A 23064-nucleotide genomic window follows, 5' to 3' on the forward strand; every position below is an offset into this window, starting at 1 on the left:
GTTTGTGCACAGTTTAAGCATTTTGTTGAATAATTGTTTTGATTCTTTGGCTGAGGGAGCAAGAACAGGAGAAGACAGCAGCTAAAACCCCCATCCTTAAAACGAGAGAAATCTGCAGAGGGAGAGGATAAGAATAATTCAATAGCGCTGGATTACTGAGGATTTCCTGGGTTGACTCTCATACCCAGCCTAATTAAAATACAGCATGTAATGTACCAGTTAACAACAAAGGCCTGTATTCTCATCTTTTGTTCCTAATCTGCACATCCCCTAAATGAGTTCAGGGATGTTCATTCTGCCTACTGGTCTGCATTTTCAATGCTCGAGATATACAGGGATATCGGTGATGAATATAGGCGGTTTAAGGCTCTACTTCTGAAAACAGCAACAGAGGTCAATTGGACTATTCTCATGCAGAAAATTGAGCACCTGCAAGACTATTTGTGATATGGGAGACTAAGCTGGAGCACACTTTAAAAAAACCCATATCGCATTTGAATCTAGGGGAAACGTCCCCAGAGGCAGTATCAGAAAAAATAAAAACACATTTAATTTCAATAAATAGATCATTGTTAATAATACACCAATAAGGTATGTCATTAGCAGCTATATATTCAGTTCATATAATGGTCTTGATTAGCTTCTCATACTGCACGAACTACTAAAAACAAACTTAATTTTAATAAAAAGTATACTAACTCATTGACCCTTTCTACCGCGCACATGTATACGCAGTGATGGCAGGGTTACAATCAGGTGGTATTAAGAATAAGATCATGGAAGAATTAATCATAAATTTACCCCAAAAGTTTAAGCTAGACGGGGTTAGTACTTCCAGCTGGCTTGTTGCTTGAGAAGGGAAAAACACAGATCTTTGTCAGCTCCATAAATTTCTCCATGTTTCGGAGCAGAAATTCCCCTTTTACATGAAGAAAAGTGTAATGACTGTTCCTTAAATGGCAGACGGCCACTTTTGCACGCACAGTGCACGTGAATCGAAATAGGGAAGAATTCTAACTACATGAGACATACGGGAAAACGGACCATTTACCGAAAAATACAGCGCTGTTGCAATCTGCAGACCGAAGTCATGTTTGGTACTTGGTTGTGCTCACATTTACTGTGGAACGAATGATTTCAAAACAGTTTTTAATCCCTTTCTCATCACCAAAAAGGAACGAATAGATCCATGCAAATTTATTCCAGCGCATTTCGTAGGAGTTGGTTCTTTATTTTAAAGAAAAGATATTACAGCCTAAGGAAAGGTCAAAACACGCCATATCTTCAACGAGATGCAAGTGTCAACGCTGTGTGTTTAGTTCACAACGGAAGATGAACCCCAGAGCGTTAGGTATTTCTTGGACGTCAGCGGGGTTCGTTTTCCATAAACACGGCAGTATTGCATAGGGATCTGAGTGCCGTCGATCTCGGAGGCAGAGCCCCGCGAGCGCCGCGGCAGCTCTGCCGGCTTTCCCGCAGTGCTTCGGCACGGGAAAGCCCGACCAGGAGCCCTGCTCGCAGGACGAGGACTCGGCCGAACGTCCGACTACTGGGAATAGTCAGCAGCAACCGTAAAACGACGAGTCTTGCATTCAGTCTCCTTGCTGCTTTACCTTACGGCGTTAAGAGAGCATCCGATGAAAAAGTACATCCTAATGACATCCACCGATAGAACTTGTAGTAACATTTGACTAAACATTCAGGTAAACTTGTGGATAAATGTGGGGAGACCGTCTTTTAAACGGAGGGACTTTCCTGAGACACGGATTCACATCTTTGCCAAGACTGACCTGCCACATCCAGAAAACTGTGTTTTAAAACACCGAAGAAGTTACTCTTGCCTCGTTCAGGGCCGGCAGTCTTGCACGGTTGTCTTCTAAAATCCAGAAGGGAAATACGTAGCTTGCTATGTCAAACTTCCAACATATTCCGATGGTCAGAAATTGCTTTTACAAAAGCCTCCGTTTCGTACAGCCTTCCGCAGGCTGGAGCTTTAGTTAGTTCACGCGAGCCTAAAACTGGTAGGAGAGGGGCAGGAAGAGACGCAGGACTGGGATGTTTCTAAATTCAAGCCTACCTTTGAGCTTTTTGTCTTTGTCCACGATTATTCAAAAAGGATTTGTGAACTGATAACTTGGGGACAACACGTACAATACGATTTTGACTCCAAAAATCACGACCGGCCTCTAGCTTCGTTAAGAGCATGAGCTAAAATTCTGACCTCAGATGTTTGGAAGTCCGAAAAATCAGGATCTGGTTGTGACAAGTTTTACTCTAAGAAAAAATAAAACCATGAAATCATAAAATCACATTCAAGTACTTATTATTTTAGCAATGTTCTGAATAACTTAGGTAGATATTCATGAACTTTTAAAATATTTTTTGCATACAAAATATACTGCAGAATTTGGAAAGTATGACCAGAATTCAGAGCGTATGACTGCTGTGTTATCAAGCGAATCTCTCCTTTCTTGTTATACTGCATTTGATTAGAATAAGATCATTAAGTGCTGTGATAAGAATGTGCAAACAACAAATGAAAAAAATCCCGCACCGAGCAAAACATTTAGACTATAGCAACGTATCTATATTTTTACTTGCTGATAAGCAAACAGATAAACGATTCAAAGTGCTAACAACACCGGGCAGCAAATCTACATTTCTATTGAAATCGATAATTTTTTTTTTTCGTCTCAGACTTTTGGCAGAGCGTATAAAAGAATTTAATTCACAGCTGTTCTACTTTTTAATGTAGAAAACATTAATCAAAGCTTTAAGTTATAAGCTTTTCTAACGCCGTTTAGTATTCCAGTTCAACAAAGATCAATAGAGGCCATCCCTGTGTTTCTTGACGCCTCTCCAGGAAGCGGAGGCGCGATTATGTAAATCGCCCTGGCTCCCCTTTACTCCTGCCAGCTTGCTTATCTCCAAAGCCTTCTGCCTGCTGCTGCTGCTGCTGCTGCTGGCGGCCGGCACCGCTACACGCGTATACCTCTTATCTCCTAACAAAGCTCTGAAAGCTCGAGGAGCGCGGCCAGTAATGTTAAACAATGCTGCGCGGCTGATTTTATTTGTAAGTGATTTATTTTAGCAAATTTAATTTCTTCCTTCCAATTTTTCAGTTTAGATGGAAGATATTTGCTAACAAGTCAGCCTAAAGAGAAACAGAGCAGATGTCCCGCAACATTTATACAGGTTTGAAATAATCTATTAAACAATCCAAAAGAGTATCAGGAAATAATTAGAAAGGGCCGGTTTCACCCAATGAGTGTAAAAAGGGGATTAGGGAGTCTTTATTAGAGAATCCATCATACAGTGACCATCCGCCTCTTTGGAAGATGGAAACAACAAAACTTGAGGCTACGAGAAACCTGGATTTCAGAGACAGCGCTTCCTTTCAGAAGATATTTATTTAAGCTTAATTAAAATAGCAAAGCAGTAGTTCATATCCTACTGACAACTTAAAAACTCGGTAAGACACACACGGAATAAATTCACAGAATTTTGCATTCAATTTCCATCTTTCAATAGGGCTGATGAATAACCATTAGCATAAATGGGTGCATATATACGTATATGTATGCATAAATATAAATATACGCGCGTACACACACACACGACCACACACATATACATACATATTTATAAAAAAAGAAAACAAAACAGGCTCCAAGCGCAGCGTTGGAAGGAAGTCTGAAATTTGCCCATATATAAAGAAGACGTTAGCATACCGCACTGCTGTTGTGATTTGCTAACAGAACACTATTCTTACATTTCTTTTGCATTAATCCCTGACCCCGGTATCTCAGCAGCATAATCCCCATTTAGCATTAGTAGCAACAGCTTCTGCTGCGAGGAACTATTTGTCGATAAGTAAGCACCGATTCAGGCGTAGCTTTTGAACAACATATTCCCAGCTCAGCAAGAAACCCACACTCCTGAATGAACCAGAGCACATTACTGCGAGAAAGTTCATTAACCTTGCTAGATTCGGGGGTTAACAGGATAGCTGAAGAAAGGAACTGAGTGAATAGCTCTGATGCAAAACAAATTAAAATGAATGTCATCATTCCTTTTGATATTCATTAGTTGATTCAGGGGAAGAATGGTCGTCTTAAATTTGCAAGCATTTATCTACAAAAAACAGGTGTACATCTGCTGCTCAAGTGCTTCTTAGTGCTAAAGAGAAGAAAAACGTACAGAGACTCACCAGTTCCACCGAGGGAGTAGCTGGGAGAGGGAGAAAAGACCTGAGCTGCAAAATCTTCAAATGTCATCACTTCTTTGTGATTCTGGATTATTGCTTCAAGATACAGAGCTCTTTCCTCGTAACTGCAATGACCAGGTTAAGGAAACACAGGCACAAAATCCAGCGCGGTTACACAACGTCCAGGGACGGCAGCAGTTCAGATCCACAGGAACACACGGAAAAAGCTGTACCACGGGCACGGAAAAGAGCATCCCAAAATTTCATACTACTACTTAACATCTCTGAACATGAGCAGCGAAGAGTGAAAACACTTAATTGCTTGAAATCACGAATAACATCTTTATCTTCATTACCGAAAGGGACTGACTCAGAAGAGCCAACGGATTGACAAAGTTACTGATGGCAAAAACAAAGCCTCCGGACCGCAGGCTTTTTTAAACCCCAAACCAACTTTACCAGAAAAGCTACAGCACTTTGCAATGATCCTTGCCCACAATATTTGTAGGACTATAACCTTCTCACACCAGAAAAATAATTAGATTGTAGGCACAAACTACAGGAAAGAGGAAAAAAAAAAAGAGCACATTTAATCGATCACTGTACTCTTAAAACAAAATTTACAGTAGTAAACATTTGCTGGAAGTGTGAAGTTTACATTTAAGGCAGCTGCTAGGTGGTGTCGTCTTATGAATCCTAAATAAACGATACAAATTGGGGAAAAAAAAAGAAAAGAAAAGAAAAAAGCTTGCGCGCAGCATTGTCCGCGTGCCGCGGACAACAAAGCAATCTAAAATCAAGCCTATTGCCTTTTAATTAAAGCTCGGCAACCTGGAACACACAGCATTCAAATGTGTAATCAAAAACCAGTCACCAATAAAACTTACAAGCGTAACAAGCTGAAGCAACTTTCCAGCTGTCTTAATAGGACCCCTGCTTGCGGCAGCTTTTCACGGCGGAGAAAGCAAAGCTTTTCCTTTTGTGCGCAGCTTCTGCTTTCTCCCAAGGTGAATCGCGCACTTCCAGTAACAGGATAACGCCTGAAACAAATCTCCGAGAGCCCGGAGAGCCGCGCGTACGGCTTCATGAATTAACGCTCTCCGGAGCCGCTGCGACACCTCGTTTTCCCCCTTTCCTCGCTCCAAGCAGGAAAGTTTGCAGAGCCGCGTCCTGCTTTTGCTGCGGCGGAGGCGCGTTCTCGTGCCGCGACGCTCCGGAGGGGGAAAAAGCCCGTTTCCGTTCGGAAAGCGGGAGTAGCTGGAATAACCCCAGCAGACGCAGAGTGCAGGTGAGGCGACTGGGAAGCGAAAAGCGTCGCTGATCAACACCGCGGCGGTGTTTGCGACTTCCATTACGTGCACAGGGACGCTTTGAAACGGCTTTTTGGTTTTTTATTTTTATTTTTTTAATTCAGAGGAAAACAGTATTTGAAAGCGCAACGTGGTATTTCTAGTGTTCTGCCTGCAGAAGGGGATAAGCAAACTTTCGGTCTTAACGGTACGCAGGTTCCTACAGACACGGTGTTAAAAGGGGGGGGGGGAAAAACCCCCGCGGTGCCCAAAGCGGCGGAAGGCGCGAGGGAGCCCGCCGTTCCCCTGCCTGCCTCTCGCATCCCCCTCCGGCATGGCTGCCGAGCGCGCCGGAGGCGACGGCGACTTCCGCGACACGCACGGAAAGCCACCGACACCATCACAGGTGAGACGGTCCTACCAACTTCCACCTAGTCTAAGCAGCGTTAAATCGCTACGGGAACTGTAACGAAGCTCCCTGCTAGCCCCCGGGGTTGATCTGCCCAAATGCTAGTGAAACCAGCTGGAATCAGTAAGCGAAAAAGCAATCGAAGTTCGAGTGTTTTAACGGAGACGCCAGGAAGGCAGGAAGCGGTAACGAACCCTTCCAGAACGCGTTCACCCTGCAAACGCAGCTCAGCGAAGCCACGCGACGTCGCGAGCGTCATCTGAGCTCGCCTGCAAAATCCTGGTCCCAGAGCTCATTCAAGCTGCGCTTCTGGGTGCGAAAAGCACAGTTTTGCGATTTAACTCTGCTCACGTCGAAATCTTCTGCAGGCGTCGCTGCATTAGCCAACAGTCAGACACCCCAGAGTCCCCAAAAAACATATCGCGAGGATCTGAGAGACCATCAAACCTCCAAAGGGTAACCTGGGGGGAGAGAAGACTTGACGATCAGCGTTTCAAGACCGTTTGTACAGAAGCAGTCTGAAACAGATATTTTCAGTCGTAGGCTTGAGAAGGCTCAGATTTATCAGTGTGTAAGAACATGCTCACCCAGACGGCCGCTAGTGCAACACCGCATCCGTCAAAACCGCAGCCGTTGCACATTGGCTGTGCCTTCGCGCTTGAGAAGCGGTGTTTTGATTTTACTTATTTAAACGTATGGGAACGCGAAGCTAAATCCGCGTGCCGTATAAGCGACTGCCTTTTAAAAACTATGCCGAATGTCTTAGCAAGCCGTCATTCCCAACCCACGGCTGCGCTTTGGGGTAAGCGGAGCCAGGAGGACGCTTGAAGTGCCTGGCTGGCTTTTCTCGAGAAGCCTCAAGGCCAGACTGCTCAAGCGAAGCATGCAAATCGTTCCCCCCACGAAGGCCGGCTGCGCCGACGATGGGTTACGATCTTGAACCCTGCGCCAGCGAAGAAGCTGGACAGCTGGCTTCCCTGATTAACTAAGCCCCCATTTAGCTGAAGGTTTTGGGTGTCCCCTGAGATCTCCAGATAAATGGAGTTATGCTACACATTCAAAGGAGCTGATCAAAAGCAGCCTCTTTTAATATGTATGGCAATTTGACTCCCCTCTTAAATGACCGGATTATTTTACATTTTGTTTCTACCCAGACAAAACTCCAGAACAAAATGTTTTCAGAAGGCGCAAACATTTTTATTTACTTCATGTTCTAAGTGAAGTAGAGAGCCATGACAAGGCATGAATTATTGACCACGAATGCATATGAATGTGTGACACTAGGACATTAGGAATTTAGCTCAAATTAGAACGTGATAATCAAATCTCAGTATTCGAATATTATGGCTTTTTACAACTATTTTATCACTTTATCAATTATTCTAATAGTTCAACCATACAACATAAACTGCAGGGGAAAAACATTAAAATGCTGAAATTCACTATTTGGAACAAACCTCTCCGTCTTACTGCAATTCGCAGAATGATCTGCGAAGTATTGTCATAAAACACACTAAAGACATTCTTCTAGACTGAAAAACCAAAACAAGACAAAAGGCAGAATTAAAAGAAAACACACCCGAGCGCCGTGTGTCAGCAGGTACACAGCTCTGCCCGTGGTCCTCGGCTGGCATAAATGAGCATAGCGCTGAGCAGAAGGGAAGCAAGCAGTCATTCGGTTATCTGCCTAGAAGGGTCTCTGCTGTTCTTCTAGGTTCATATCCTGAGAGAAAGGGGAATATTGTCGAGAGACTGCTACGATTACCAAAGTAAAACCGAGAAAAGTAATTCTTGAAAATACGGAATAGTCACTCAGCTGTATACATAGACACTTCAAGTTATTATTCAGCAGAACTAGACTGCTAGTTCTTAAAGAATAGCTCAAAAGCAGATATGGCATCAGAAGGACAGCTCAAATACAAAGAGACTATAAAAAAAAGCAAAAAAAAAAAAAGGAAAAAAGAAAAGGACATATCCGAAGCAACCTGAAAGCAGCAGATATTCCCAGGCATTTTACAACTGGTAAATGAAAACTGATTTACCATTGACAGACATCTGACTATGGAAATGAAGAAAACGGAGCTGTTGGATTCGGGCTTTAGAGGATTCCGATATGCTTTTCAACCAAAAGGATTCCAAACAAAAGTCTTATTAACTGCCACGCATAGACAAATTTTAGGAGATTTCCATACACATCCTGCGTATTAAATGTGCGAAAGGATCATGACTTACAAGCACCACTTCCACATTTAACCTCTACAAACAGAGCCAGTTTCGAACACGCAGTTTAAAACGTAAATACTTAGAACAGCATTTGAAAGTCTTCATTGTCTGGCTTCTGCAGTCGAACTGAGCCAACCTAGGGTCAAGATCTGTCCACAGCTTCCCTCTCTGTACATACCATAAATGACGACGTATTTAGAAAAGGGGGGAATATAGATGACAATTTTTCAGACTGAGCCTGAAAATTCTTACTTATTAACTCTGTGATGACCACAAGCAAAAATATCAGATACCCATCCCTGCTGATAGTGACGGTCAGCAATTCCTTCTCCATATCATTTCTAGAAAATAAAAACATTCTGGCAACACTGATATACTCTCACCGATACATGGACCCAGCCATGTATTTTGTTGATGGTAGCACTCTTTTCATGCAAGCAAAAGACAAAATTATTTGTGGGTTTGTGAACAGGGAAACAGAGGGTTGACTGGCTGCTCTCCACGGTTCGTTATTTGTAGCGTGCCAATGCCAGGGGGCTCCAGGCCTGGCCTGGCACCCAACTGCTGGGGTCCACAAAGAACTCGCACTAAAATCACTGTTCTGCTGGCGCCAGGGGGATTGCCAAGTAAGTTAATGCGGACTATTGGCATGAACCTATTGCAATTCCCATCTGCGATGTGAATCCCACCCTGAGAAGGGGTTTCGGGGCATCTGGCCAGCGGAGAAGCTGAAAGCACAGAGGTAGACGGTTCCTTCCAACCCATCAGACAACAAGGCTGTCTACATGTCTAACTGCCAATTCCTGATTCCACCAACTAGGGCTACTCGAAGGAACGACACATTCTTTAAACTTATTGTCACATGCGAGAGAGCGCATTTCACAAATCTGCACTTTGGCTTTCCAGCTTCACAGGTGCTTATACAAGTGATTGCACAGTCATTCTGTAGATAAGTTAAGGAAAACCTGTTTTGTAAATAGCTTTTTTCGTAGGCCAGCTTGACAGATTCTTAGGCAGAGGAAATATAAAGTTGGGGTGAACTTTTATTTACTGATCGTCCTTTCAAGAGTTCAGTGCCAAAGAACTCCTGGTAGGCAATTTCTGGCACCAGTCTGCATTAGTAATGATATCTTCAACATACATTTAGTCTCTAAGTCGAATAAGACTGCCTACGACATATCTTTTGATGTATCAGTTTACGATGAAGTGGCAAAAGTGAGATAAATAGTAGTTCTCTAAGTAGCGAAATGTCAACACTTGGCTAAACAGCACTTGCTGAATTTCTGCCATCCTCCTCCATACTTGCGATTAGGCAGTTCCAAAGCGTTAGGATCCTGATCCCAGTTTTAAAGACCACCACCTGCAAAACTCCAATTAATTCAAATAGGGAAGAATTAAGCTATACCGAGCTTCCTTTGCTTCCGAGTATGCCAGAGAGTTCGGCAACAGTTCCCTCGTGTAATTACAAGGAGGGGAATCACTGTTCTCGAAATACGTAGCAGATTACGCCTGTAACAGCATATCAAACTCCATCCCAACGCAGTTATGCGGATGTGTAGTTCAAATAACCTTTTACTTGCATACTCTGAAGCTAAACTATCCTACGCAATACAGACTAAAAAGTAGCCTTTTTTCTTCCTCCAGCAAGCAATAAAGGGGAACTAAAGCAGCAAGGTTTTGCAGGTCAAATTCAGGTTGTTAAGACAGCAAGCACACCCATCAATTGCCTGCTTCATTCTTGATCCATAAATGTAGGAGAGATTCTTCACTTATAGGAATATCAAGTACACAGCATTTTCAAACAAATCAGCAAACTCCGGAAATAAATACACCTTTACCTTTATTTCAATATCCTCTTAATTTGTAGCATAAATGACAAAGATGGTTCTACAAAAAGGTTTCCCTCCTGCCACCAAGTTAGTAGTTTTGAAAATTAATATGAATATAAATGTTTGGGACTTACCAAAGTAGAATAAAGCAGAGACCATAAAATTGAGGTTAACATAAATGTGTTGGTAGATAACCTTTATACACCTGATCAGCCTCCTTACAGCTCTGAGCACCACAGACTTACCGTACTTACTTTGTGGTGAGTAATTTCAGTGTGAAACTCGATATGCTTGATAGGGCTTGCCATCATTTATGGTCTAGTGACTGTCACTACTGCATAAATTTAACTGAAAACTTTTGGGGGAATTTTAGTAACATATATCCTTCACTGAACAGGTGCCATTAAGCTATACCTGTCAACAACCACGCATTTGTTTTTTAAACCAAAGCATCCGAGACCAAAACTTTAGAAAGTGAAACATGTCTCAGATTCATCAACGCAACCTTTAAGAACATTAGATGAGGTTGACTCTGCATGTAATTCTCCGACTCACAAGGCTTTGTGTGAGATGGGAATACAATTCACTGCCTTGCCCCATGGTCAGGCCTGAAGAATGCCATCTGTTTGCCTTCCAGCCCGTGGGACTTCATGGTTGATGCCCTCCCTGGTGGGACCTGGGCTGGGTAGTGCCAGTGCTGCTGTTCCTCCTCCTCATCCAGAACGAGCAGATGATCTTCTTCTGCCGAAATCAAGAGATCATCCGCTCTGTAGCATAATTTTCCTTTTCTCTCCCACCCTTCAGTACACATTTGCAGCACAAACAGCCACCTTCTACCTTTACGTACTGTATTAGGTGGACTCGAGGGGAGATTTTTAAGTCATAGGGAGCGGTTAGAGGCCAGAACACGCTGGCTTACAAAAGGCCTGCCTCTCAGCGAAACCTAGGGGTGTTAAGAGATCTTCACACAGATTGCTAATTTATGGAACATTTGCCTACTGCATCAGCATCGTATGTTTGATACTTTGCCATTTTTTTCCCCCCCCCGAGCAGGACTGTATCTTTGCCCAGGTTTACAACAGAATCTCAGCCATGACTGATGGCAATTGGGCTTTAGATACTATCATAACGTATAATAAAAGTGACCTGTAATTGCTTAAAGTAATACAGCAAACTATTCTACAGCATTTTCCAAAACACTAACACCGCGCAATACATTCGTTTCCTCAGAGCTAATTGCCATTAACTGCTTTGAAGAGGAAAGCTAAACAAACAACAAAACCCCATTTCACACTGTTTGAAACCGACTCCTTGGAAATCAAGTAATGCAACAGCAAAATCATACAGAAGGTGCCCCGAGGCAAAAAGCGAAGGCTTATGCTCTTACGTGCTGAACTACTCTCCAGCATTCGCTCCTGACTCCAGTTTATTTTTAGGGAGCGAGTTGCCCAAGGTGTGCTGTGAACTACCAATCTGGCAGTAGCACTCAGTGTGCTGCTGTGGGATGTCAAGAATATGTGGCACATTAGTCATGCCTACTGCTTCAGGGGAGAACTTTGCATTTATTATGAATAAGGCAGAAAACAAGCTTTCGTCTTAATTTACTACTATTCTTCCTTGAAGGAACCCCCAGGGAGCAGATATATCATACCATTATAGAACAATCACCTAATGGTAGAAGCGAAAGAACAACGGCTTACTTTCCTGATACACTACAGCAATTCTGTATTTTAATAGCACTCATGTTTATCCATATCTTCAGCTTTTTTATTCTACTGTAGAGTACTCGTGATGACCTCCTATCAGGTACTCCTGCTTGTACAGATACCTGCTCTGCTGAAAAAAAAAAGTTCCAAATGCGTCTCATCTCCTTTATTAGCTTTACTCTAATTGAGGTCATTCTTAATGCAGCAGAAAGGAAACACCGCAGCCGTGCACAAAGCCGTGTCGAAACCACCAAACGCACGCTTGTATAGAAAAAAGGCATTTTTAAACTTTGTATTCTACGCTCAGCCCTCTGCGTATCCAAGGCCCATTTAACCGCTGCACCCCATGCTTCTTCGCCTTTGTGATCAGACTTTGATTAAAATATTTCAGCTGATTAAAGCGATGCCATAATTGCTTATTACCGGTTAGCGCAGTCGAAGCCCTAACTGGTAAATCTTCAAAACCAAAGAACTTGCTATATGGGGCAGCCGACCCCGACTGCTTCTCAGGCCCAGGAAGCCGAGGCAGCGCAGACGCAGGCAGGAGACCCCCGAGGAGAGGGCTTCTTCCGAGGCAGCTCATCACGAGCAGAGGGGGCCACGTGCGACCTCGCCTGCGCAGCGAGCAGGCGTTTCTTCGCCGACAAGTACGAGAGGGAGCCGCCGGCCCGCGGAGGCTTCACGCGACGCTCCTTTCGCTGCACGGGTCTCCACCGAAGGCAGCCTGGTGGCTGCAAGACAAACGCCTGGGTCATGTTTTTTACGGAGATCATTATAACAACGCAACTGCCCCGTTTTATCAGCGTAGGTGCAGCTGCCGACGCCGGTGTGCTGCAATTATCTAGCTTGTGCCGCAAACGAGGTGATCATGGAGAGAGAAATAACTGGAGGAAAGGTCGCATGTTACCGAGCAATGCTGCCCCTGCGCTTGGTCGCGGTGTTAATTTTATTCAAGCGCTAACAAACCGCACCTATTGCAGTAACTCCGCTAATGAGCTGTTACTTCTGGACAGCTTCGAAAAAGGGCAAAGTTACAAAGGTTCAATTATTTGCCATTTACTTATGCCTTCCAGATCCTTCAAATTGGCTGGCTGAACACACACAATAACATACTTTGGTCTACTGTTGTGAACCACGTACCAGTAATACTATCCACCCTTTTAATTTTGGTATCGTCTTTGCTACAACACCTATATGCTACAGGGAATGAAGGTTCCTTTTGAAAGCAGGAGGACTTTTTCCCCGCGACGGTGTTTTTTGTTCATGAAGAGTAGTAGGTAGGCTTTTCAGAACTGTTACAAGTTGCCCACACTGCCCTTGGAGTGGGATGGTAAAATTCCTGACAGCTTTTATCAAGCAAATTCTGAGGACTTGAAAACCTCAACCCCGTAATAATAGCAACAAACTAATACGGCACTAGATGCGAGACTGTGAATCTATGTCCCTCCCACCTGTATAATCGTTTCAGAGGTACCCTTCATTTCAAGTGGCTGCAGAAACAACAGCTTATGAAGAAGGACAGTGTATTGCACTAAAAACCTTCACAAAACTTTGTCGGAAAAAAAAAAAAAGCAGGTATGCTTGCTTTGGGTCGTAGGCATAATTTTCATCTTTTGGAGGAAAGAAAAGAGAAAAAGACCAAGTGACTGAACCACTTCGGAGACTGTTTAGAGGACAGCAGTGGTGTTACGGAGCTACAGAGCAGAAAGCCACAGAACATTACTACCTGGATTTATACGTATCGTGCTTCTGCCTTCTACTTCATGTGATTGATTCTCGGCATGCAAATTGCGTTTTTGAGTCAGCTTAAGGAGAAAATTATTAATTCACTATTTTTTGCAGCACGTACGGACCAAATACTCAATTAAACTCAAATTTGGTGTGTGCTGTCCCACTATATAGCTTATCTGAAGGTGCAACATGAAGACATTGTTCACCAACGTTCATGACGAATTCATCACTTACAAATGGCCAAGCCATGTGAGCATTATCCAGCATATTCCAAGTGCGTGACCCTAACTGTTAGGTTGGATGTCCTAAGGGAAAGTAAAGGGATTAGTAGATGCTGAGTGACAAATACATACACCATATCCACACAAATAAATTACATATGCGGAGCTATGCTCTGGCACTTCTCCCATCTTGTACGGAAGGGCTTGCGTCCATATTATTAAACTTCCTTAGTTTCCAAAACAGGATAGCTACATCCAGACTTCTTACTTGTGCCAGGAATTTTGGGAGAGTGCCGCTTGGCCTGGGTCAACAGTATGCCAAGGACCACTTTAGCAGTGCAACGGTATGGATGATAGAGCTCAGGGGCCTGAGAACATTCCTTGGATCCATCTAATTCACTAGTATAGAATACAGACTGATTTGTCCAAAATATTTTACTCTTAAGAAGACAGAGAAAGCCTGATGCAGATAGGGAGTATTATTACCATCATTTGACAGATGACAGATGTACAGAAAGAGTGCAAATGTATTTGGAAGTTACATAGGATGATTTTGAGGTAAAGAAACTAGAGTATAACTCAGGTCTCAATTTCTTTCTTTCTTAACAGGCTTCCTGCTGTCTCACAACAGGAAATTTTGGGAGAATTTTTAAAATGTAAATGATACATTTTTAAATACCTCCATTAACTGATATATTTTAGAAACATAAAAATGACTTAAATTAGGGTTTTTTATGGATAGGAATTTCGTACTTTTAAAGTCTTAATTAAATACCATGCTTGTTTCCTTTTCGCAAAACTAGAAATGATCTCTCACACACAAAATAAAGCATCAATTTTTGGCAGCATTAATAAGACTGCAAAACATCCAACCCAAAGCCTTTGATTGATCTTGGACCTCAGTAGCTTTAGCTTTGGGCCATATACATGTGTTAACTGGGGAATCAAGTTGAGGGGGAGCAGTAGAAACAGTTTTTCTGGCAGCTTACTGTTTGTATCTGACAGCTGTTGGAAACTGCTTACATGCTGGAAATATTAATAGTCTCGATGGAGATAAGCGAGCCAGGGAGACAGGAACGAGAAGCGCTGTTTATCACATGGCTCTACTATATGGCCGCAACTTCCTCTGGACAAGTCAGATAATACAATTTGGTCACAAAAAACATTTCAGCAGAGATAGCGGAATGTTTACTTGGAGCCGTAACCAGAAAATAAACGCAGCAGCACGCCTAAACGCAAGCGAAAGCCTTGCGCCTTTGCGTCAAATGCTGGGCTGCTCCTGGACGTTTAGGTAGCAGCGGCGATCACTTTTGGAGCCTACCTGCGAGGGAAGGAGCGGCTCCCTTCTCTTTCCTACGGACCTTGTTTCAGTGACTTATGCCTCTGTCACCCCCTGATTAGATCGCTGCAATGTGCTATACATGTGCGCTTACCCTCAGGGCACTCAAAAAATAAAGCTGACGCACAACGCAGCTGTCTGCTTATTAAGCAACAACCTCTGCCGGGAGCACATTGAGCCGCTCCGTCAGGATCGGCGCTGGCTTCCAACGGTGAAATTCCAGGTGGGATGCAGACGGATCGCGCTAACCTGTAAAGCCCACGCCGCGTGGATCCAATGCATCGCGGGGATGTGCTGCGGGGACCCCAGTCTGGGCTGGAATTCTCTCACCGTAAGTGCGAAGCAGTTGCTAGCAGTGTAAAAATATAAAACACTACTCAGCTTGCCAGAGCAGGTGTTCCCATCTTTGACCAGGACTTTTAGGGAAGGGGCAGGCTTCTGACTGCAGGGTCTGCGGGTTTATTTAATTAATGACATCAGTGGATGACAAAATGCTGTTAAGCAGTTACTTGCATGTTATAATTTTGCAATTCTAAAATAAACAAACAAACAAACAAACAAACCAACCAGGCCAGATCATAAGAAAGAGGCTTACAAATATCTTCATAAATTTGTTGTTATGTTTTGGTCTTTACACATATGAACATACACACACAAAAACATATACGTACACGTTCACATGCACACTTCCCTCTGTGCAAACCTATGCGCCTATATCCTTCTCAGTATAGTTTAACATTACTAAATTTATAATCCTCACATTCTCCAAATGCAAGCCCATTCACATAAAGCCGGAAACCTCACCAAACTGGCACGCCGCCTGCTAAGAATTCAAACACCTCATCAGCTCGGCTCCTTGGCCCACTCCGTTAGGTGACGCAGCTTGAGAAAAGATAGAGGTCTTACACCATTTCCTTAGAGTCTGTATTTTCAAGCTCTATCACATCAATATCAAAGTGAATCTAGAGTTAAGGACCCTCCTAGATAATGACTTACTCAAAACCATAAAAAAAAGAACTTACCAGCAATAACCTAAGTTGTCCTTTGAATGAAACATGAAACAACCAGGGACTGGGGAAGCAAAGATAATCACAGATTCGTAATTCAAAACCACTGTCTTGAGAACTGCTCATCAGACTTGCAAGATACCTAAAAAACTTGTGAGATACTTATGCCACAGTAAATCGGAAGTCAATTTTTGTCTCAACATTACATCTACATCATAAGGGAAAGCAAGCAGAGTTATGAAAATATTTTCTCCCATGTTTTCTCCATGTTCCTCAGAAATCTGGAGAATTTCGTGCTTTGGAAGTTGGAAATGGGATAATTACTGACAGATTAAATACGACTGAAACACTCAAAACGCAGGAAAAAACTTGCAAAACCATCTGGATAGCCGCACAGAGCAATCCGGCTGGCCCTGCTCGGCCGAGCTGTCCAACGACCAGCGCTTTGGCTGTAACACCTCCGGCTGGATGAAACGCGGTCGCTCCCGCGGCGGGTGCTGAGGACAGCTCCCCGCACCCTCCCGCCCGCCGGGCCACCGGGCGCTCCTCCGAAAGCCTCCCGTTTCCGCCGCCTCGGAGGAGGTCGCACCTCGTGACATAAAACAAGAAGATTCCTTGAAGCAATCACTTGATCTAAAGCCCATCCCTAAAAGCAGAGACCCTTCCTCCATAAACTTACTTGCCTTTCCCTTGAAGAGCCATCAAAACTACCTCGCCCGATAAGCTCTTCTCCACTACTGGCTGCGGATTTATAAAGCCACAATACTCCTTACGGCAACACCAACCAACCCCAGCGGCGTGATTAATCTATAACGCGCTCTTGCCACAAAGCTCCAAGTTGCTTACTGCTTTACCTGGTAGGTAAACGTAGAGCCCTGCCGCAGCACAGCTAGGCGAGATGATGATAAAATTACCTAGGAAATCCATGCTTTAAACGGGAAAGACAAGGGTCCACACTTAATTGTGTATTTGCGCAAACAAGTTTTGCTTTTTTTGATGAACGGAAACTCACCAGTCAGCTGAGGTTATATGTATCTACGAATCTGCTGGGAAAAGCCTATTTCAAGTTTCTGAGCAAGGTGTTACAGGTGTGATTTAAATGGTGGTTCTCAGAGGCCAAGAACAAGCCGGTGGCTGCTTCTGTTATCTCTGGGATTCACGTCAAGTAATATGCGTATTGCTAGTAAGCTTTTGCCTGCTTAAGTACAAAAAAAAAAACCCAAAACTTTCTCTGCATTAAACAAAGATATCTGAATAAATATCTTTCTACGAAGATGCTCTTCATGAAACCAGTGGAGGTCAAAGCCAAGCCAAAGACTGATCTTGAGGTCACAGGAGCAGTACAATGTACCACGAACAAGAACCAGCTTTAAATTCTGAATCCAGACTCCTAAACTCACACTTCTCCTCAAACTAGTCTCACGTGACCCACACTCCAACATTCAAATTTGCAGTGAAAGACTGAAGGAGCTGCCTTGAGTCCTCTTTAGCTAAAAGAGGAGTCATCCTACAGCGAGGTCTGCAGGAGCAAAGGTCTATACCCCGTGAGAATGTAGATGCTCTCCTTTCTTCCCTGCACGTCCCTCCGCAGAAGAGCACGTGGCAAGGTAACAGGCAGTTTCTCACAAAACATAAACTTTCAAGTTCCACTCTCCACCCAGTGACACCCGGGAGTCCCACCGGCTTCAAACTGATCTTGAACATTATCCTTTTAGCGTTGAGGGTGGGGAGGAAAAGGGAGAGCGCCAAGCAATAAGACAGCAAGCGATATTAAAATCTGAACTGCCATTTCCAGGTTCCAGATCTGAGTCACTGAGATAAAGGCATCTTAACTTTCCCAAAGATTAGGCAGCTAGCTGTCTCTGAAGGAGAAACTTGTACCTGTTTAGAAGGTTACAATCATAAATTAAGCACTCCTCCCCCCCCCAGATAAAATGAATGCTAGAATCTGGCATCTTACTGCAAAGTATGGGACCTTCCTGCCTTAACTTCCAACAGTCTCACGTCAAGAATCACCAGCTAAAGCCATTTGGTCACAGTTTCCCCATAATGAAAGTCTGCTTACAGGCCCATAAGCTAACGTCATCTCTTCCCCAAACAAACAGATGGTAAATAACTAGCTGCATGGTTTAAAAAAAAAAAAAATCACTATAACATGTAAAAATGTCTTAATGCGCTTTGTCCTTAACCTTTAACCAGGTTCCACCCATTTCTATATTTAAGTTCTCTCCTAGAATTACAGTAGCTCTGTGTCACAACAGGCGCAGGTATAAGCAGGATGGCTAGCAGCAAGTTCTCAGGCTGTTAACTTTCCTATCACCCCACTCAGGACACAGGAAAAATGAGGGGGAAGGTATACGTAGCCCTCCCTTTATTTTGACTTTTTGGTTAAAAATAAATATAACAGCAATGTTAAAACACCAGTTTTGACTTAATCTTGATTTGGTTTTGAATTTTAAGAATGAAAACAGCCATCCAAATTTTTTAACATGAACAAAATGAAAATAGCTTTCTTGATTTTAAACAAACTGAAACAAAAAATTGTAATTTGGTTAGAGTCAATGTTTTCCCCCCACTATGAGAGTAGTAAGCTGTCTGTTAAACCCACCTACATGACACACAAACATCATGTTGACGCGAGAATCTATGCCTTAAATTAAGGAGTAAAAAGTAGTAGACTAATAAAAGGTAATGAATGAACAATTCTGTTGCTTATAAGAATGTAATACTCAGTGTATCACTTGGACAAATATATTTGATTTCTTGATACTCCACAATGATATTCTTTTGGCTCTTCAGAATTGAATGTTTTTCAAATTTAAAACCTCGGAAAGTTTAATTTGACTGAAAATACAAGATTTTATGAATGGTGAAGCAGCTATGTTTACAGAAATATTAAAAGAGGATATCCCCCAAAGCGCCTTTATACATGGCCTAGAAAAAAATAAATCAAAATGATCTTTAATTATTTCAGATTTTCTTCCCCACCAGGAACCAGTGCAAGAAAACCGGTTTCTAAGACTGCACGCAGCCTCGTGGCCAAAGGGTTCGGCGTGAGCTTCGGGGCAGCCGCGCGGCGGAGCGGCACCGCAGCCACACGATCCCTGGAGCCGCGCGGGTTACGGGTACGGGCTGCAGCCCCCGTCTACGCGCGCCCACCAGCCACCTCTGCACCTCACCCACAACCGGCGGGCTGGCATCTCCTCTTTCAAAAATCTCTCTCTCTGGTTAAGGAAAAATGTTTTCAGATCAATTTATAATCATACGTTTTCTCCCTACCCAAGGTTAATAAAGCATCGCTGTCAGTTTGATAAGAGTATAAGGATCAGGCAGCTGCCACCAGAACAAAATATAATTACACAAAATAATTTTGCCCCTTATAGTTTATTAGAGATCTTTTCATTATTCCTTGGACTAACACTAAATAGCTCAGTTTTAGGCCTATTATACTTGATAATTTACCTTCATTACAATCAGGGATAGGTAACTGGGGGCTTATTATCACATCCATTACCAGTGACACCATTTGCAAGACGCTCGACACTGAATGTACTTGTTGCTGCAGCGATGCCGGCTAGGAAATTGCTCTGCATTAGAGGATGCGAAGGAAGAGCAAATTAAAAGATGACTGCTCCAAAATCAGCGGGAATATCCTAGGTTTAATTAAAAATAAAGAAGAGGGAAACTGGGATGTGACGCGTTCACAACTGCTGCGGATACTGGAAACCAGGACAGCACCGGGGATCGATCCGAAAGCCGCCCGAGCGCAGCGCTCCGAGCAGCAGGCGTTAGCACGCTCGAAAGCATCCCCTCCGCGCGGATTTTCCGCCGCGAAGCCGCGGAAGCTTTCTTCAGGCTCGACCCGGGATCCGGCAGCTTGGCGCCGCCTGCTCGCAGTCGAGCCGCTCGCCAGGGTCCGTCGGGGAGCGGGGCCCCCCCGCCGCGCGGCACAACGCCTGGCGCTCTCAGCCCTGCGCCCTCCTCGGCGGCTGACGGCGCAAGCCTCCCGACCAGGTGGCTGCGCTTCAGTCGCGTTCGCCAAGGCATCGCAGGGTTAACGAGGAGCCCGCGCAAATCTTTTATTCATGCACCGTGTTTTGCGGCCCTCTGAACAGCGTTGCTTAAAATCCATTAAATTAAAACACCCTTTCACGCGCGCAGATTGCAACAGGTAGAGCAGGACCGTGCCGCACGTCCGCGCAGCGCTGCCCCGGGCTCGCGCCCTCGCCGAAACCCGCTCCCCAGCGGCAGCTGATCGACCCGGCGGCGTTTCGCGTCGCGCTCTTCTCCCTGGAAGCGACCTCGCGGCGGGGGGGAGCGGAGCCCCCCAGGGAGCGGGCAGGCGAGGACGGCTCCCGGCCTCCCCGGCGCAGCAGGGTGTAAAACACCGCTGCGTGTTCATGAAACCCGGTGTTTCGCTTGCAGCGCTGGGAGAGGGGGAAAGAAGCAAAACTGAAAACGCAAGCGACTCCTCCACCAAGAGGTTAGTTAATACAATAACTTCACTGCTGTTACTTCCTTTGAAACGTTCTACTGTTTCTGAAAAAAGGTAGAAAAATAAATTCTTTCATTGGGTTTTGAGTAACACGAGTTGGTCACAGAGTCTTACCATCGCACTTAATTACGGGGCGAGAAACGAGTCAATGAAAGAATTGCACAGTAATTGCATAAGTCAAACAGCTAAGTTCTAAATTCAAGCACAAGACAAATCCCCGGGAAAACGGGGACAGAGTAGCAGGGAGGATGCCAAAGGTCTCTCTGGCTGGTTAGGTAGCTTTAGCTGACAGATTACTGTTTAGTGCCTCAGAACACCAGTCAGTTTTAAGCCGACATTAAAAAAATGCGAGAGCGAGACACAATCAGAAAACAGACTGTCTGACACAGAAGATATAATGAAGAGAGGAACAAGAATAAAGCTGCTGAAAACAGCCCAAAGACAGTATGAAAGAAAAACTCCCCATATAGGAAGAAATTAGATTACATAAAACCTGTGAAGGGCTTTGAAAATCCAGCAGGGTGGACAGAAAAGCAGACGAAGTACAGCTAGAGTTCTTGTAAGACCAGGGCCGTTAGTCTCTGTTTTGACATAAAAAAAATGCTAAGCGTGCCGCAGCACAAGAGGCAGGCTGGAGTTGGGATGCGAAAGACCTACGCACACCACAGAGGAAGAATCAACCCTCAAAGCGAAGACCTCTCAAACGCGTGGGCGACTGAGGTCAGGCGAATACGCAGGGAAAAAGTCAAGGAGCAGTTCTGCTGCAGAAGCGACGAGCCGCTGGCAAAGGCTTCATACCGCTGCCCATCATCAGGGCGTCTGGGTTACGGAGCATGTGTTTCCACCGAGATGAGTCACCGAACCTGACTCACGGGCTGATTCACCGAACGGCAGCGCTTTGTTAAAACTGAAAATTCATCTGCTTTGAGAAGGCAAACGAATGAGCTAGCATTGCCGTAGAGAAGGCCCCGATACGCAGGGGAAATACTCCTTGAGAACCCAAAGTTAAGCTCTGCTCAGACGCACTGCGAGCTGACACCGGACAGGAGAGGCGGACGGAAACTTGAGACAACCGTGTGGTTTCAGCCCCTTTCTCCACGGCTACCAAGAACGCGCCGGAGCCCCAAATGGAAGCGCAGAGCCGTACTGCTCTACGCAGCCCATCCCATCCGCTCCCGGCCAGACCTTCTCGACACAGCTCGTTCCTCGGACAGAACTGCAACAGCCCTCTGCGTACCGCGTTGAAGGTGATCACAAACCACCCCGTTGGCTGGTTCTTCCCCAGAATACACCTTGAAGGAATACTCCAGCTCCGAGCAATCTAATTTTGAATTAACATAAGAACACAGTTTTAAACGTTTCTCTTAGTTCACTGTTTAATTTGCAACTTACTCTGTCTTTTTTAAATTGCACCTTTTTGAAAGCTATAGTTTTCTACTGCTTCAGAAACATAATAGGCAAATTTTTTAATTTTGAGCAGAAAGCTGTTCCGCATGTTAAGTGACACTTTCCTACAACATCCATCATCGCAGGCTAGTTTGCAGTTACTCGACTTACTCTCAGAACTCACCAGCCAAACTACGTCCAGTTTTAAAAAGGAAGATCTGTATTGCTAAATTAATTGTCAACTACTATGTCTTCCACAGAATATAATTATCACTGAAATAACTCCTGCACAATTATACACTAATGCTTCCCATATTTATCTTCATGAGGAATTCAGTGAACTATTACTTAGCAATTATTAACAAAAGTGGAATCAGAGAATCAGTATCTTTGGCAAAATTAAGAACCGATGTTAAAAAAACCAAAAACCCAAACCCTTACCCATGCAAATTTTTTTAATACTACTGTGTCATGACCTGCATCAATCCCCTGCTATCTAAGCCCTGAGTTGTCTCTGTGAGCAGCCTGCAAAATTTCATCCATTTGCTGGAAAATATCCACTACAGCAAAAGATGAGGCTCTCCAAATAATTTCACTTGCTAATTAACTTTCGAAATACATTAGAACCCTGTCTTCAAGAGTTACCGTAACAGACTACAGTGCCTATTGCACCATCAAGCTTTCGTTTTATTTTAAAACTGAATTACATTACTTGGTACAACAGCAGCCACAGTAACACGTAACCGGATTCTTTAATATTAAATATTTGGCTTTTTTGCAACATCTATTTTCAATAAATGCCTTGGCTTTGCCTTGGTATTTATCAGTGGAGGCACACTGCTATCTGATCCTAGCGTATAATGCCATTAATATTATTGCATATTTATATTATGCTACCTTGAACAAGGTTTAACTACAAGGGTATTAGAATCTGCCTATATGAAGCAGATACTCTTCCACAGCTCAAAACAATGACCAGCACTTCTGAATGAAAAGAGAGAAAGTGAACATTAGCACATCAAAGGCCCCTTTCTGAAAGAAGAAAAATTGCATGATGCACACTTTAATCTTTCTGACAATCTATGCATGGATTGAACTGAATTCCATTTTTCACGCAAATGCGAATGCTTGATACAAGGACATCTTTACTGACAGCAAAAGAAGAACACAGAAAGATATCCTAGTGCAGTCTTTGAACTTTGAAAATATGGATTAACATGCA

At 43.9% G+C, this 23064-nt stretch overlaps 1 protein-coding gene across 2 annotated transcripts in view; it reads right to left on the reverse strand.

Annotated features, from left to right (window-relative positions):
* RALGAPA2 (Ral GTPase activating protein catalytic alpha subunit 2) overlaps nucleotides 1-23064 on the reverse strand; it is a 176574-nt gene that overhangs the window by 11225 nt on the left and 142285 nt on the right. Inside the window, exons 38-39 of one of the 2 annotated variants that reach the window (XM_026060223.1) lie at nucleotides 4211-4332; nucleotides 957-2274 (exon numbers count right to left, since the gene is read on the reverse strand). In XM_026060223.1, the coding sequence (XP_025916008.1) occupies nucleotides 2270-2274; nucleotides 4211-4332 (127 nt within the window). In that variant the 3' untranslated portion in view covers nucleotides 957-2269. Of the gene's footprint in view, nucleotides 1-956; nucleotides 2275-4210; nucleotides 4333-23064 lie in introns of those variants that run through there. The other variant, XM_026060222.1, reaches the window with a different exon arrangement.

Source organism: Apteryx rowi, unplaced genomic scaffold, assembly GCF_003343035.1.
Source record: "Apteryx rowi isolate R43461 unplaced genomic scaffold, aptRow1 scaffold_167, whole genome shotgun sequence".
Lineage (NCBI taxonomy): Eukaryota > Metazoa > Chordata > Aves > Apterygiformes > Apterygidae > Apteryx > Apteryx rowi.